Below are 17,435 nucleotides of genomic sequence, written 5' to 3'. Positions count from 1 at the left end.
AAAATTCTCCAAGCACATCTTGCAGAGAGCCATGTACAAAAGCATGTCTGGCTACAACCCAAAGCACTGAATTTATTAAGCCAACATTCCCACAAGGGGACTGAATGAAGAACTAGCTACAATTCTACCTGTTCACTAGCACTGACCAATGCTGCTCTGACCCCTTGGTTTCTTTGTATTTGATCTCTGAACCGAAATGCTGTGGGTTTTGACTCATGTGTTTACCAAAATCTGATCATATTTGAAGCATGTTATTTTGAGGCTCTATGACATTTCATTCATAACATATCTTCCCTCCTTTGAACTCACATTTTCCTCTCCCTGAGATGTCCACTTACTTAAGCCCTTCTGACCTTACTTTTCTCCCTATCCAGCCTGGACTCCATAATCAACCACTCCAATAAGCTGCCCACAAGTCTCCTAAAACCACTCAGCTCCTTCAATTTGAGCCTCTCCGACACATCTATTATCAAGCTAAGTGCACAAATATTTAGCATCGTTGGGGTGAAAAACACATAAGTTGACCAACTGTGTCCACTGCCACCTAACCTCAAAAGGGGCCTCAACGCTGCTCAGCAACCACAGTGTTCCCAGGATGAATCCATTGGAGAATCCACCAAGTGGCTTTCCAAAGCCTTTTTACTCTCCTGAAACCTCTAACCCTCTAGTTTCCGAACAGACAAATATACCATCACCCTCACTTTCCACTGCACTCTTCACATTCAGTTATTTCTTCACTCCTTTTTCCTGCTTCTCTTCTCTCTGATATCAAAAATCAACACAATTTTTCTAAACCAGCTTCTTCACTATAGTCCCCAACCCTTCCCATCTATTCTAAAACTTTGGTCAATAAATCAAATCATCTCTCTGCTGTCTTCAATTTTTCCCGTCAACTGCCTCAATTTTTAGAACAAAAACATGTTTAAGTCTACCTTAGCTTAAAAATGTACCAATCCTTTGCTATTTTCAAATGCATAATAAACACTGCCTGAAAAGTGTATTCAATTCCTCCCTCCGCTCCAAATGCAATTACCAAGTCTTGATGATTTAATTTCTAAAATGTCTGCATGGAACTGAATTTTGCCCCCCTAAAATTCCTATGTTGAAGCCCTAACCCCCAATGTGACTGTATTCAGAGACGGGGCCTTTAATGAGGTAAGTGAGCATAAATGAGGTCACAATGGCTAGGCCCTAATCCAATCTGACTGGTGTTTTACAAAAAGAGGAAGGGACGGCAGGGATGCAGCCACACAGACAAAAGGCCATGTGAGGACAAATGAGAAGACGGCGTTCTGGAGGCCAAGGATAGAGGCTTTAGGAGAATCCAAGCATGTCAGCACCTTGATCCTGGACTTGAAGCCTCTAGAAGTGTGAGAAAATACATTTTTTCTTTTTGAGGAAGATTAGCCCTAAGCTAACATCCACTGACAATCCTCTTTTTGCTGAGGAAGACTGGCCCTGAGCTAACATCATTGGCCATCTTCCTCCTACCACAGCATGGCTCCACAAGCAGTATGTAAGCCTGCACGAGGAATGAGTGAACCCTGGGCTGGAAAGTGGAGTGCAAGACCTTAACCGCTGTGCCATCTGCCACTGGGCCAGTCCCTACATTTCTGTTTTTAAGCCACTTATAGTCTGTGGTATTTTGTTATGGCAGCCTTAACAAATTAATTCAATGTCTCATAAATTAGGTCTTTCTTTTTCATCCTATAACGGCTTTCACTAAAGTTCTTATGTTTATCAGACATGTTAAACTAGCCTTATAGGTAGTTTCCCAGCCTCTATTCATTCATTCACTCACTCATTCATCCATTCAGAAAATATTTACTGAGACTTTACCACATGCCAGGCACAGAGAATATAAGAAACAAAGCTACTGTCCTGGAGCTTTTATTCTCATGAGAAAAGACAAGTGAACAGACACATAAGCAAGTTAATTATAGACTATAATAAGAGCAGAGAAGAAAATAAACAGAAAAATAAGACAGGAAACAACTAACGAGGGTATGTTAGATGGGAGGGGAGACAAGAAAAGCCTTTGTAAGGATGACGTTGAGACTCACTGGGTGGATGAGAATGAGGTGGCCTTGCCAAAAGATGCTGGGAAAGCATTCTTAGCAGAGCTGTTAGCAAGCACAGAGGCTACGATAGAACAGAAAGCTTAGGTTTGAGCGACAGGAAGGAAGGCAGTTTGCTAACCCACAGCAAGGTGGAAGGTGGGGATCTCCCTCTGCATGCTTCGCTCCTCCAATGAAACTCTTTGCTAAACTATAAATCTAATAACTTTATGCTCCAAATGTAAAATCTTGGCATGTCCTACATTGCTTACTGACACATGAGGCCTTTGTTAAAGGCCTGCTCTGTTTTACCTTCCTAGCCTCAACTTACTCACCCTCTATGCCAGGCATCTCAAGTTATGTGTTGATAGACATCGCATACTTCCCTGCCTGTGTCTTGGGGGCAAGGAACATCATTTAGGGGAGAGAGCATGAACTTGGAGTCAGACGAATCTGTGTTCAAATTCTGGCTCCCATGTTTTTATTCAGAAGAAGTCAGATAAATCATTTTTTCTCCCTGACCCTCAGTTTCCACATAAAGTGGAGTTAATAATGTGGACTCAGGAGAGTTATTGTAAGGCTTAGTGATAATCTATGTAGGATAATCTATGTAGTGATAATCTATGTAGGAGACTTAGCATTGTAAGTAATAGATATTATTATTGACACATATTGTTTTCTCTAGTAGGAATGTCCACCACACTTCTTAACCTGGTAAACTTCCTCCATCCTTCCAGATCCAGTTCAAATGACACCTTCTCTTTGGAGCCTATTCTAACTCCCACAGACAGAATACAATTATCTCCTCTTTGTTCCCGTAGCACAACACGTATACCACCACTGACACAGTTCTGTAACTCTAGGCTTTTATATCTCTCTCTCTCCTCTAGAACCATCACTTCTCTCAGGATAGGAACTGTGACTTCTTAATGTCTGTATCATCAGTGCTTGTCTGGCACATGATAGGTGTTAAATAAACATTGGTTGAATGAATGCATGAACTATATATCCTATTCCTTCCCAAAACCACTAGAATTTGCTTACAGCCATATAATTCTATAATTGTTTATTTCCACATTATTCTATTTCCTCAAAAGGTGTGTCAGTCAGGAGTCCCGGCAGGCACAGATGGCTCATTCAAGTTAGCTTCATTCGAAGAGAGTAGATTAAAGTAACTACTTATAAAAGTGTGATCAAGGTGCAGCAAAACCATAGAAGACAGTGCAGTAAAAAGGGCTAATAATGGGGGGTAGTATTTCACCTGAAGGGTAAGGGGAGAAGGTGCTTATCATAATTTGGACAGAGAGAGGACCTTCTGATAGGAGCTGGTCAATGGATGCAGTCCATGCTGACCACACAGGGAAGGTGAGGGGCTCAATCTCACTCAAGCCTGTTGGGGCTCCCCAACAGCTAAACCTACTTAGAATCCAGAGGGCCTTCTCCTCTCCCTCTTGAATAATTCAGGCCAGAAGCTTAAAGCAATATAGGCCCCTGTGTTAGAGAAGGAGCAGAGGGGCCCATGATGGCCCAGGGTAGGAGCACAGAGCCTAGTGGATGAGGTAGGTATCCATATGGAGGGGAGTCCTGGAGAGGGGTTGCAGAGACAGAGGATGGTGAGAAGGGTACCTGCACAGAGGATTGGCCTGATGTACAGTGTCAGAGGTCAAGCACAAAGGGGAAGGTGCCAGGTGCCCAAGCCGGATGGGTGGGTAGGTGGCCTACCATGGAGAGTCAGAGCCTGAGTGCAGTAAGGAGACCATCCACATGGGAGAGGTATGGTGGCCAAGATGGAAGATTGGTGATCTATAAGGGGATTAATCAAATATTTAGATATATTATGGGTAACAGAAACTGGGTTTCTTACTGTCAGTCTTAGACAGCTATGGAAAGGGATAAAACTACAATGAACCACAGAGTCTTAGATTAGGATTGGAGGCATTAGTGTGAATTCATGATTGACGAGATATAGAGATACATATAGAAATACATGTAGATATAAATTGTGCTATGTTTATGTATTGTGAATAGGCTCATGCTCTTTCTTCTATAGGATGTTCCTTGTCTCCAAGACACAGAAGTAAGGAGGTGTTGCCACAAACATACATGCATACACACGTGCGTATGTATGTACACATTCACACATATACAAACATATATTTTCTAACTCTGACCTAGAACTGGGAGCAGCAACACCCCAATAGCAAAGAGCACACGTTTTGTGAGATCTTGATTTCTAAACACCAGCCTCCACTAAAGGGAACCATGGCTCCTTGGAGAAAGGGTTCATATTCCAGGGCTGGGGCATGGAAAGTTAAGATGAGATTGGAACAGTTTGATGTGCTTCAAAGTAATGAAGTGCTCAAAGAGTGATGGAGACATGTCAGAAGACCCAGGAGCCAGCTTGAACAGGCTCCCGGTGACCAAATGTGGGACAATTTGAGCACAATAACCTGTAGAAAAAAACAGAAAACAATGAAACCATACAGATATAAATAAATTAATAAATTGAGAGTCTGAAGAGGAAGAGGATATTTACCCAGTTTAAAAGAATCTCTTCAGAAAATACTATTTAATTATAAAGAGGGAAGAAGTAACTTTACACTGGAGAAGCTTGGCAGATACATTTTAATCAAAAGATCAAGAAAACAATATCACTACTGGAACAAATCAAAATTGTGTGCCAACTAATAGGTGCAGGGAGAATAGAGCATCATTTATCTTATCTTTCCCAAAGGCACAGAATCTGAATCTAATCACAAGGAAACATCACATGAACTCAAACTGGCTTACAATCTTCAAAAGTGTCAAAATCATGAAAGTCAAGGGAAGACTGAAGAATTATTACAGAAGAAAGGAGACTAAAGAGATATGACAACTAAATGCAATGACAAAGTCTGTACTCGATCTTGTTGCTAAAAGTGACATTATTGAGATAAGTGGCTAAACTTGAATAGAGCCTAAGACTCACATGGTAATAGTGATCACTGTTAATTTCCTGATCTTGACTGGTTGCATTGTGATTATGTAAGAGAATGTCCTTGTTTGTAGAAAAAACCTTAAAGTCACAATATATTTGGGGCGGGAGGGAAGTGAATGGATAATTAGCCTTGAAACTTACTCTCCAGTGTATCTTCAAATTCTCAGAAAGTTTATGATTATTTCAACATTAAAAAAAAGAAAAAGAAGACAGAAAGCATAGCTCCTCCTGATGCAGGAGTCCATATATGGGTTAGCCTCATGGGAGCAAAGCAGAGTTAAGGAGGCTGAAGGCAGGATCTAGAGGAACAAAGGAAAGACATCCTACTGGCTCCCCAATGACCTCCTAATGTCCATTTGATACTATTGCCTGTGCATAATCTCCACATTGATAATCCCTCCTGGATTTGCTATTTTCTATCTATTCCCTGGCTCCTTCCCATATTCTTTCTTATCATATTCTCTTACAAATATCTGTGTTCCTCTAGGATGACTATGATACCCGCAGTCTCATCAAATCCCACAGTTGACATAATAATCTAGGTAGATTTTATCACTAACTCCATCTTCTCCAGTTTCAAAACCCGAAAATACAATCATTTCTGGACACTTCATGTAGTAGAAGCATCTCAACCCAACACATTAAAACCAAACTCAGTATCTACCCCACTACAGTAGGTACTATTAATTGCCTACCAAGCATCTCTCCCTCCCCATATCCCAACGCATCTCTAACAGAATTCCCCCAAAAACAGAATTCTAAAGGATCCCTGACCTCTACCACAGCGTACCATTTTGCTTCAGGAGATGGTGAGTACTCTAAGGTTCAAAAGTAGGCCTGGTTGCCTTAAACCAATGTGCATATTCCATTTACTCAGCTAGAGTCATTGTTTAAGAAGTGGTCATGAAGCTGACTACTGAGGGTTACCATAAACATTCAATAAGAACATGGTTAGCCTTCAACCTTGTTCCCAACACAGACAGAGATGAAAAGAAGTTAATCTCGTTAATTTGCTGTTTTCTTAACTTGAGGGATGACTCAAGGGTCACAAGGATTTAGGAGCATGTTTTGCAGAAGAAAAAGAATACCTTTAAGGAAGTTACAACCACCAGATAACCCGCCCCCAGCTACTGCACCCAGATGACTGGTTGTCCAAGGGCTTATCTGGATTGAAAGAAAAGGACTTCCCTTTGTTTCTCCAAAACTCCTCCTCACAAGCCCCTTAGCTCTACAAAGACTCCAATTTCTTCTTTTGTTAAGGCAGATTTGAGAGAACCTATCCTCCCACCTTTTCATTTTGGCCAACTGGAATAAATCTTTCTCCATCTCCAGTGTAGGTGTCTCAGTGATTGGCTTACTGTGCATACAAACTGGTAATTAAGAGGCTCAGTATCAGTCATGTGATCTAAGTAGTACCATTAGCGTGAATCACAGGTCTTTTCTTTGAAATACAGGGACAGAAGTATTTTCCCCATGAATGTGAGCCAAGAGGCAAGCACCCATGTTTTGATTCAGGCAGCCATCCTATCACAAAGAGGTTTAGGTTAGGATAGTGCCAACAACAAAAGAGAAGAGCTTTTAAATTAATTTATTTAAAATAATAATTAAATGAGTCCTTGATAATAACTGAATTCCAGGACCAACAACCAGAAGTCCATTCTAACCTCTATTTTCTAATTACCTGAGCCAATAAATCCCCTTTATGTTTAAGTCAGTTTGAGTTTGATTTTCTGTTACTTGAAATATAATGGTGGAGAGTAAAATTAAATATAAAACTAGATGTGACAATGTTATAAAACAACGAGGAGTATGTAAAAAAAATCTAATCTAAGATAAACAGACCTCTAAAAAAGAAAGAAAAGTACAAATACAGAAAAACAAAATACCAGACAGGCTGGCTTAATGACAGTTGGCACTAGCAAGGTAAATGGGAAACCAGCTTCCCATATTTTAAAGATGTAATAATGGAATGAAGCTCATCTTATTATGGCCCAGAGTAGGAGGCCCTGTAGGGCTGCTTCAGGGGAGAAATCAGGCAGAAACAGGGTAGTCAAAGAAAGGAAATGAGAAAGGTGGGAATTTCAGATTTAGTAAAAATAGGTTAAGACAAGCTTTCATACAAGTAAAATTCTTAGGTATGTCACATAATTATAGTACCTTCCAGTGGCTCAAATAAATCTATATAATCAGAATCACATTTCCATATTCCAGGTTCATGTTCCAGGGCTGGGGCATGGGCCATGCCTTTTCTAGTCATTCTGGCCCAGAAATTGGTGGTATACATCCACATTTGGATATTTATAAGCTGGGCTGAAACAGCAGCAGTTTGGGTAGCTTGTTGCATCAAGTCGCCTGTCCCTTTCTGCTAGGAGAGAGGGTTGAGCTCACCTCCAGCAGGGCAGAGACAGAGAGAGCTCTAAATTTCTTGGTAGCAAATGCTGATAGGCTCACAGAGCCTTTCTGTCCTCCCAAGTCACCCTAGATAAGATCTCCAGTTGCCTTCTAGACCTTTTACAACCCCATCCCACAGGCAATCTGTCATTTATTCCTACTCATCTGGGTTGAAAAATATGCCTGGAATTCAGTGCCTTCTTTTCATTTCCAAGGCCAATGTCCAAGATCAGACCCTCATCTCATATCTCAACTACTGCAATTGTCTCTAACCCAGTCTCACAGGGTCTCATCTTTCTGCTGTCCAATCCATCATTCCCACGGCTACTGACTCCTAAGAGAAAACAGAGACTGAATTGTATTTATCCTTTGTATTTATCCTTCTTTCCCTCACCTATGTCTAGGCACTAAAACAACTGTTTAAATTATTCTATGCATGCCATTTCTCATGTGAAAACCTCTCTGATGGTACCAGCTGGTTTCAGAAAGTGTTCAAAGAGTTTAGTCTACAGCCAGGTCATCAAGGTTGTAGACCATACTACCCTTCAGCACAGTATCTCATGTCTTTTCCCTGCAAGATGGTCCAGTTATACTGTACTACTGAATCTTCTGGAACACACAAGCATCAAGTCTTTGTAAATGACATGCTCTTCCTCTGTGCAATTCACTTTCCCTTGGCTCTACTTACAAAACACCTATCAGTTCTTCAAGCTTCAACTAAAGTATGTCTGCTACCATAAAATCTTCTCCAATACTATTTTCAGATTAAAGTTCTTACTCCTCTGCATCTTTAGAGGACTTTATACTTCTATTTGACATTTATGTTACTCTGCCTGGTCTTATACTAAATTTGGTGTGGACGTCGTCTAGTTATTAGACTTCTTTCCCAGTAATGAGCAAAGAGTATTGTATTTCAGCATGAGGTTGTCTTTCTCTTCTGTTATTTCTCCACAAGAATCATTCTTGTATCCTCTGTATTTAGAAAAGTGTATGTAGCACATAATACATGCTCAGTAAATATTTCTTGAAGAAATAATTTCCCAATGGACTAAATTTTTGAGGACTAATTTGATGAATATTTGAGGACAGGAATTGTGCCTTATTCATATTTCTCACAGTGACTAGAAAAAACTCAGTAACAGAAACTGTTACAGGCTGAATAAAATATATATGCCAAAACTTATTCCAAGAGCAGGAGACAGAATTGTAAATAGATAAACCACATATATGCTGAAGTGGAGGAAATAGTTGTGTAGCTAATAAATCACTTTCCCTTGCCCCCCAAAATAAAGTTTTTCCTAATGCCTGAACTCAATTCTCAGTTATACAAACTTGAAACCCAAGAATCATCAGTGGCTTCTTCCTATACCATGCTTCAAGTGTTATCTGACAAAATGTAAAATTGCTACCACTGGATGATGATGATGATGATGATGATAATGACGGTGATGGTGGTGGTGGTGGTGATGGTGATGATTGCACTATCCTTCTCCTCTTTAACTTCAACATTATTCTCCAAATTCAAGTCCTCATTTTGCCTTTTTGGAACAACTAAAATTGCTTTCTAACAACTCTTTCCACTTTCATGCTTTCCATCTCTAACATTCCCTTTCAGTACTGCCAGAATAATTTTCTTAAAAAGCAACAATCTTATTATATTCTAGCTCTGCTCAAAGGCCCTCCATGGCTTTTGCACTGCAAACACAGGAAGAACACTGTTCAGACTCTTTAGTCTCATAGTCAAGAAATATTCCAAAATTGACTTCTAATTTATCTTTCCAGATTCATTTGCACTGTTCTTCCTATTATCCAGACTCCCACAAAATTAGTTTTGATTTTGTATTTTCAAACCTTGCACTTGGTACATTTCCATCTATTTTATTCAGATTCTGCCTATATCTCAAGCGCCCAATTCAAGGATCTTAAATGTGTCTCTGATTTTTCCCCTCTGCATATGAAAGCTCAATATACTTTGTGCTTTTCCCCCACTAAGCTTACCCGTTTCTGTCTCATATTTTGATTATTCACAAATACGGCTTATGTATCCAACTAGAGCATATTTAATCATTGATTCAATAAACATATAATAGGCACTTACTGTTTTTCATTATTCCAAAGCACCTAAAACATATCATATTCATAGTAAATATTAAACAAATTTTTGTGGGATGAAGACAAACTCCAAATCAACAAAATTGCACCCAAAATAATATTTTTCTAAACTCAAACAATAATCTCCACCAAAGAGATACATCAGAATGGAAGAAAACTGTAGCACATCAAATTTTAAGTATGTATGAAAAGAGATGGGTGTTAGTAGAAAACAGAATCAAATAAAAAGCTAAGAAAATTTATTCAAAGTAATATGGAAATATTGAACCAATTTTGCCCATTTCAATTTATAGATGTATCTATCATTTTAAGATGCAAATTCATAAACACACATGCATTATGTCCATCAACTGGAAACTATATACAGTGTGAAAATTTATTGAAATGAGAATCACAAGGAAATGTTTCCTAGTCACCATTTAATATTTTTTGTGAAATCTAATAAAAGTTTATGTGATGAAATCTTTTTTTTTCCTTTTCTTTCCTAAGGAAACAGCTTGAGAAGATGATTGATGCCTGCTATTATAGGTCTATATTTGTATTTCCTTATTTTAGAAGCTTTTCAAAAATACATTTAAAGCATTTCTAGTTACACTAAAAAAAAGATAAAAGGTGATTATTTATAGGCAATCATATTCAGGATGATAGACTCTCAGAAGGCAACTGCAAACATAAATTTTAAATGCTTTTTGGAAAGAGTTGAGAATAAAAACATTTACATAATTTCTTAGAAACCCTGGCTTTTTATTGCTGCACTTCAATATTCCCTCGGGGTAAAGGAGCAGCTACTTCAAAGATTTATTTGATAATGGAATGTTTGATTTCTTTGTTTTCCCTTTCCAATGTGGGGAGGTCTGTCGTTTTCACTCCAAGGCAATGTGCTGTATTTTAAAATGTGAATTGGCTCACTACTGATAATAAAAAATAGTTCTGTTTTGGTAGATTAAACAAATACACCAATGCTAGCAATAAGTATGTAAATTACATAACATGTTATTACAAAATGGTCCATGCATGTATTAGTCATCTTCAATAACAGACCTGTCTCTTAATAATATAACTATTGACTAATACTACATGTCTAAAACTTCTACTTACCTGCCTATCCACTTCTGGGAGCAAAAGCAGGAGGTATTGTTGGAAATGCTGAGGTAAGGAAGCAAACGTATGTTTATTTATTAATGCCCTCAAGTTAGTGTTGACAAGAATAGATCCTGGGGTTTCTATATCAATGTCCTCAGCTTTGGTCCATTTCAAGTGTCCTGTGATTGAACAAGCGAGAAGCATAAATTTACTATAGATTGGGAAAAACATGCAGGTGCACACATACATAAGTATATACTGAACACTGATAGATACTCAATAACATTTTTAATTCTATTACTCAATAACATTTTTAATTCTATCACTTTTAAAAATGATATTTTAGAAGGAAATCTGCAAAGCTTCCTTGTGTTTCTGTCTTGTTAGTTGTCTTTATTTTCATAATGTATTCTTCACTCAATACTATCTATATTTTTAACTCCCAGTAGCAGTAGGTCTAAAAGAGAAGTATTTTAATTCTGATCTTCCAATTAATCAGAAGTTTCAAAAACTTTGGGAGCATAAATGGTAACAACTACAGTTTTTGTAGATTCTCTAAGACCTAGGATCAATGATAACAATAACAACAGTGCTGTTAATTTTGAGAGAGATGATGATAGCACTGGGAGCTGATAGCTGTGTGCTCCCCATGTGTCAGGAAGAGCAATAATCGCTGGATTATTTCAGAAGATTCCTATTCAAGGTATTTTGAGGGTAATACTTTGAAAAGTAATCCTTTATAAAAACATTAGCTGTGAGGTCTGAAATACCAATATGCTTTGAAGGATAATCCTCGAAGCACTCTGACCTCCACCAGAAGGCTGTATTTAGATTTCACAACTCAAATTATGACACACAAAAGACTGATCCACCATAAGGGACAGTCAGCTGATGCATCAACCAGGATAGTTACCACTCTCAGTTACTTGAGTTAAGAGGACCACTTCATTGTGATTTTAACAGACTATGCTTTAAATCAAGGGTCAATAAATTATGGCCCATGAGCTATATCCAGTCCAATACCTGTTTTGGTAAATAAAGTTTTACTGGAACACAGTCATGCCCAATTGTTTAGATATTGTCTTGGTCTGCCTAGTTGTGACAGAAATCGTATGACCTGCAAAGCCTACAGCATTTACTCTCTGGCCCTTGTTTTAAATAATTAGGGACAAAAGAAGAAATAAAAACCAATATGATAAAAACAGGACACTATGGTTAAAAAAATAAGCAAATTTGAAAGAGAACCAGATGGAACTTCTAAAAATGAAAAGTTAGTTTTTAAAAAACATTTTTAAATATTCAATGGACATAGCAGAGAAAAGAATTATTGAAAAATTAAAATAGTTGATAAAACTAGAATGCAGCATAAAAAAGATCAGTCAAAAAACAGAATAGAGAAGAAATACAGAGAATGGAAGAAGCAGTCAGAATGCACACTTATGGGAATCTCAGAAAGAAAAAACAGCAGACGACAGAGAGGCAATATTTAAAGAGCTAATGGCTGAAATTTTTAGAACTGAAAAAAATGGCAAGAGTCCTCAGATAAAGCAATACATGAAATCTCAAGAAAGATAAATACCCATTCCACCATTCGATGTGCTGAAATCGCAAAACATCAAAAATAAAAATAACATCTTAAAACAATTTTGAACAAAAATAGATTACCTCCAAAAGGATGACAACAAAGAAAGCTTATTGTCAATAAACAACAGATGACAGTGGAATATCTTCAAAGGTCCAAGAAACAAGAAGTGTCAATCTGGAATTTCATTAATAACAAAGTCTCTCAAGATAGTAGTGATACAAGAACATTTCAGTATCCAAAAGGGAAACTCCATCCCTTAGAGAATCTTACTGAAATAACCACTAGTGGATGTTCTTAACAAATAAAGACATTAAATCCAAAAAGGAAGGAGTGGGCTGCAGTAGCAATGGTAAGCCAAAAGGCTAACAGATATGACTAACTCAAAATAAGCACGAACAGTGAAAAATAGGACAAATAACTAATGAGAGTTAAAATAACGTGGAAATAAAATAGTAGACAATAATTGCATGCAAGATGGGAAGGTGTAACTGAAATGACAGCACCATTAAATTCTGGCATTTGGGAACAAGAGCAATACAGATTACTTCTTTACTTTGTTAAAACTCTATAGGTAGCCATTGGAAGAAATGAAAAAGACTTCTAACTTCCAAATAAATACATGGAAGGAAAACTCAGTCAATCAAATGGAAGGCACAAAAGGAGAAAAAAAAATTTTAAATTTAGTGCAACACAATCAAAATAAATATAAATGGATTTTAATATTAGATTTAAAAGTAACACGATCCAATTATATGCTCCTTACAAGAGATATACTTAAAATAAAAATCCCATGGAATGGATGAAAATGAGCCGATAAGCCAAAAAGATACTAGGTAAACATTCAAAACAACAAAAAGCAATACTACAATATTAACATCAGATAAGAGAAGGTAAAAAACCTTACTGGGGATGATGAAGATCATTCCTTAAGTGTAAACGGAATAATTCACTGGGAAAATATAATGCCTTATGCCTGCATCTATTTAAACAGCATAGTACTCAAAATTTAAAACTGAGGGAATAAAAAAGAAAAATTGGCATTATACAATGTTAATGGGAAGTTTTAACATACTTCACCAGAAACTGAGATATCAGACAAAAAACGTGTCTTAAGAACACAGATGACATTAACAACTCAATAATCAATCTTGAATTGAACTAATGAATTTAAAATAGGGCACTGGTCTCAGCCCTGCAGAAAAAGCAATTTTTTGACCGTACTCAAGAAAGAGTAAGAAAAAAAAAAAAACTGACCACTGAGGCTCAACAATTACTGAAGAATAGTATAAATATCTCTCCACAAAGAAATAAAATTAGGTATCTATAAAACAGACATAGCAACTCTCCAATTCTCCTACACCCACTATATACTTGGACATTCAAAAGCACACTTCTAAGTACTTCATAAGTTAAAGAAAAAAAGATTTATAACGGAAATTGCAAAATATTTGGATTCTAAATGACAACGCCAAAATTTGTAAAATGCAGCTCAATTGGTTTGAAACATAAATTGTCACATTAGAGAGCGGAAAAATATTGAAAATTCAAGGATTAAGTGTACAAATCAAGAAGTTTTTATAAATGAACCACAGAACAGAAACTTGAGAAAGAATGAAGGAAATATTGTAAGAATAAGAGTGGACTTTATGAAACAGAAACGGAGAACAATTGAAGATCACCAGCAACAAAAAAAAAGTTTTTTCTTTTTATTACGCTAATAAAATAGGTCTAAGTCTAGTGAGAGATGACACGAATAAACATGAATAGGAATGAAAGGTAGGCATATAATTTGAGATATAAGATAGATTTGAAAAGCAGATATAATTGTAAGTAGATTTTGAAAAGCATAACATAATACTATGACTTTAGCCAGTATCTTTGAAAACAGATAAACTATTTTAAGTTTATAAATTTTCAAATTTAACTTAGAAACAGAAAATCTGAGTAAATTTGTCAAAGCTTCAAAAAAATGAATATGCAGCCCCCTGCCCCATATACACACAAAGCAGATAGTATAAAATAGCTCTAAAGATGAATTTTACTAACATATCACAGAACTCTCCCACCACTTCACTTTATACGTATTCCAGTGAATAAGTAAAGAAAGAAAGCTCTTCAATACAATTTATGAAGTTAATATAAACTTTATTCCAAAATAAGGACAAACAAGGACAATATAAGAGAAAATTTATCAGCCAATCTCACTTATAAACACAAAAAAGTATAAAAGTTGTATCTATCATTTTAAATCTAAAGTAAATCTGACAAGCTCCTAACATTTGTTGAGTCAAGGTGATGTGTATATAGATGTCTGCTTTATTAGCATCTGTATTTTTCTGTATGTTTGAAGTATTTCACAATAAAAAAAAAAATAGGCCACAAGAAGAGAATTAGAAAGGAGTTTCTTTTCTCAGCAGAGGAAGCAAAGGCAAAACCTAGAGACAGAAATGTTGAAAAACGTAGGTAAGAAATTTGCTTTATTCTTATTTACGGCCTAATATTCTCAATACGATGGAGGTGAGGTCATTTACCAAGAATGACTCTAGGAGGGAGTATTGGGGAAATGAGAAAATTATAAAATTTTGAAACATGTTACGGGCAACATGAGAAGTAGGATTTATCCTGTTGATTACTATTTGGTATAGTTCAAAATCTTTAAGAATATCATAGAAAAAAGAAGATTCGGAGAGGTACATAGTCTTTTATGACAAAGTCAAAAGAAGAGCTATTTCAAAGATGTCCAACTAAGCAAAACATGTTTTATAGTTTTGGAACAAAGACACAACAGATGAACTTATTGCTCAATTTGTTGCCACACAAGATATTTAATTCCACTTTAATTATCCTTTCACACTTACTCTTAATTGGCTTAAGAACAATCCAATTATATCTGATTGTCTTATCTTGTTACAGCTGGTACCTCATCTCCCTAACAGTATCAGGAGGAAGAGAAAGAGGTAGTCATTGTAGGGTCTAATTCCTGGACACTAGAGAGTGTAAAGAAGTTAAGATCGAGAGGAGGAAAGAGAAGTAACAATTGCCAAATTGACACAGAGAGAGTCTACGCTATACAAGAAGATGCTAGGCTGACCTCATGATAAAAATCATGGGCAATCACGTCCAATCAGGGTCAGGGAAATTCCCTATTATTCTGACCAAAGGGAGTTGGAAGACCACCAATCTGAGGAAAGGCTGCAGACTCTGGCGCACGTGCTGATCAGTGGGTAGTCTACTGGCTTAAAGACTCCGGTTTCCCAGAAGGGAACTCACACAGGATTTATGCATAAAATGAGCACACACAGAGGGAAAGAGCACACCCTGTGGAGCAAGAGGCAGACCAGCGCCTTTTGCTACAAGAGGGACTGCCCAAAGAAAAACAGAAAGAGATCAAAATGAGACTTCTTCCTCGTCTCAAAGAAATTAGAGAGGAATGATTCTGAAAGAGCTCAGGAAAGAATAGCAGGCTTTCAAAGAGTAAAGTCTAAGGACAGAAAATTTATCAGAGGACAAAATCTAATCCTCTATAACATGAATCCACGTAGCCCTAACAAAAGAAGAAACTGTGTAAAAAGTCCTTTGGGGAGCATGGAACCCATTAAAATATAGTACCAGGGTTAAAGAACTATGGGGATTCTAGTTACAAAACAGAATATAAATGTTATCAACCTGTTTAAAAAATAATATAAATAATAAAAACATGGAGGAAGGAGAGACCAGAAGTATAATTATTTCCCCAACCTTTATAATATATTGTCTGAAGTTGAATGAGTAGTTAAAAAGATAACCACTTTTATTTCAGTTTCAATTTAATTTTAATATCTTGGGAGAGAAGTTTTAGATATGAATATATCTTGTGGCAATGTTTAGCAATTTTGTTTTTTGGTTTTACTTCTGTTCTTTTTTATTATTCAGCCTGAAATTAATTAAGTTTAGTACCCTTAATTAAAATGGTATAATACAGTTTTTTCTAAGATAATCTCTGCCTATGGATACACATTAAGAGATGTCAAACAATGTTTATAAAACATTGGGAAAATTATTTTGGATGATAGGATTTAGGGTATTAGTCAAATTCTATTTTTATTTTTCTGCATTAATTTACTTTAAAAGTATGTAACATTTTACGAAACCAGCAAAGTTGTAATTCTTCATAACAAAAAGATTAAACCAAATAAAATATATTGGAATGAATCCCAGAAGTTGGGCTTAGCGAGGACATTTATTAAAAACCCCTCAGACACATCCATTAGAAGCTTACGTGTTTAGGGAGCACTTTTTAAACTCCTACTGTGTGACTGGGTAGGAAGAAGCATAATTAAAAACTGGGTTTGGTCAATGACCCCTAACTCAAGGAACTTACATTTTAGTTAGGGACAGATGTGAGAAATTAATACAAAACAAGTAGTAAGAAAGAATATCGTTAAGCAATTTTTTATATGGTCACAATCCATCCTCTAAGTACCCTGAAGATGGTGAAATGATAATACACCAGGGTTATCTCAGAAAACTCCCCACAGGGAGGTTTTAAATGAGTTTCACCTTTTGCTAAGACAAGGAGAGAGGATATTAAAACTACTGATTAGATAAGAAAAACATAGACCTCAAACCCATTTTCAGCTGTCACCTACCTTTCATCTCACCAGATGCAGTTTCTACTGCCTGATTCTTTGGTAGTCTAATATTAACTGTTACAATAATTTTTGAGACTTATGATATAAAAGAGCCTTTGTGGATATTGTTAATATTCATTTTTATGCATATCAGAATAAGGTTTTCCACCATGCACGATTTAGAAGTAGGTGCGGGACCAACAAGGTTTTGCTGGTTTGTTTTTTACTATAACTTCATCAGAGAAATACTCTTTAGATCCACCATTTTTTTCACCTGCACTCACTCACCCCATGTGACAACATCTATTGAATCAGAGCTACTCAGATAAACAGTGCCATAATTTTCATATATAACCCTGGCTAAGAACAAACAAAACAAAACAACTCTGTCAGAATTAATGGGTTCCTATGCTGACTGATCTATTTCTCACAGGAATTTCAAGATCACCATCAAAACTAGAATGACTGAGGGATGTCATAGCTCAATAGTTTTTTTTTTGAGGAAGATCAGCCCTGAGCTAACATCTGCTGCCAGTCCTCCTCTTTTTTGCTGAGGAAGCCTGGCCCTGAGCTAACATCCGTGCCCATCTTCCTCTACTTTATACATGGGGCACCTACCA

The 17,435-nt window shown here is 36.8% G+C and overlaps 1 protein-coding gene across 3 annotated transcripts in view; it reads right to left on the bottom strand.

The window, feature by feature from the left end:
* ASXL3 (ASXL transcriptional regulator 3) overlaps positions 1–17,435 on the bottom strand; it is a 168,769-nt gene that overhangs the window by 55,398 nt on the left and 95,936 nt on the right. For all 3 annotated transcript variants that reach the window (XM_070627554.1, XM_070627552.1, XM_070627553.1), the window contains one exon: positions 10,636–10,799. In XM_070627554.1, coding sequence (XP_070483655.1) covers positions 10,636–10,799 — 164 coding nt within the window. The remainder of the gene's footprint in view (positions 1–10,635; positions 10,800–17,435) is intronic.

The sequence above is a fragment of the Equus przewalskii genome, chromosome 7 (genome assembly GCF_037783145.1).
Source record: "Equus przewalskii isolate Varuska chromosome 7, EquPr2, whole genome shotgun sequence".
In the NCBI taxonomy this organism is placed as follows: Eukaryota; Metazoa; Chordata; class Mammalia; order Perissodactyla; family Equidae; genus Equus; species Equus przewalskii.
Note: the sequence above shows the minus strand (reverse complement) of the source record. Positions and strands in the feature narration are given on the sequence as shown.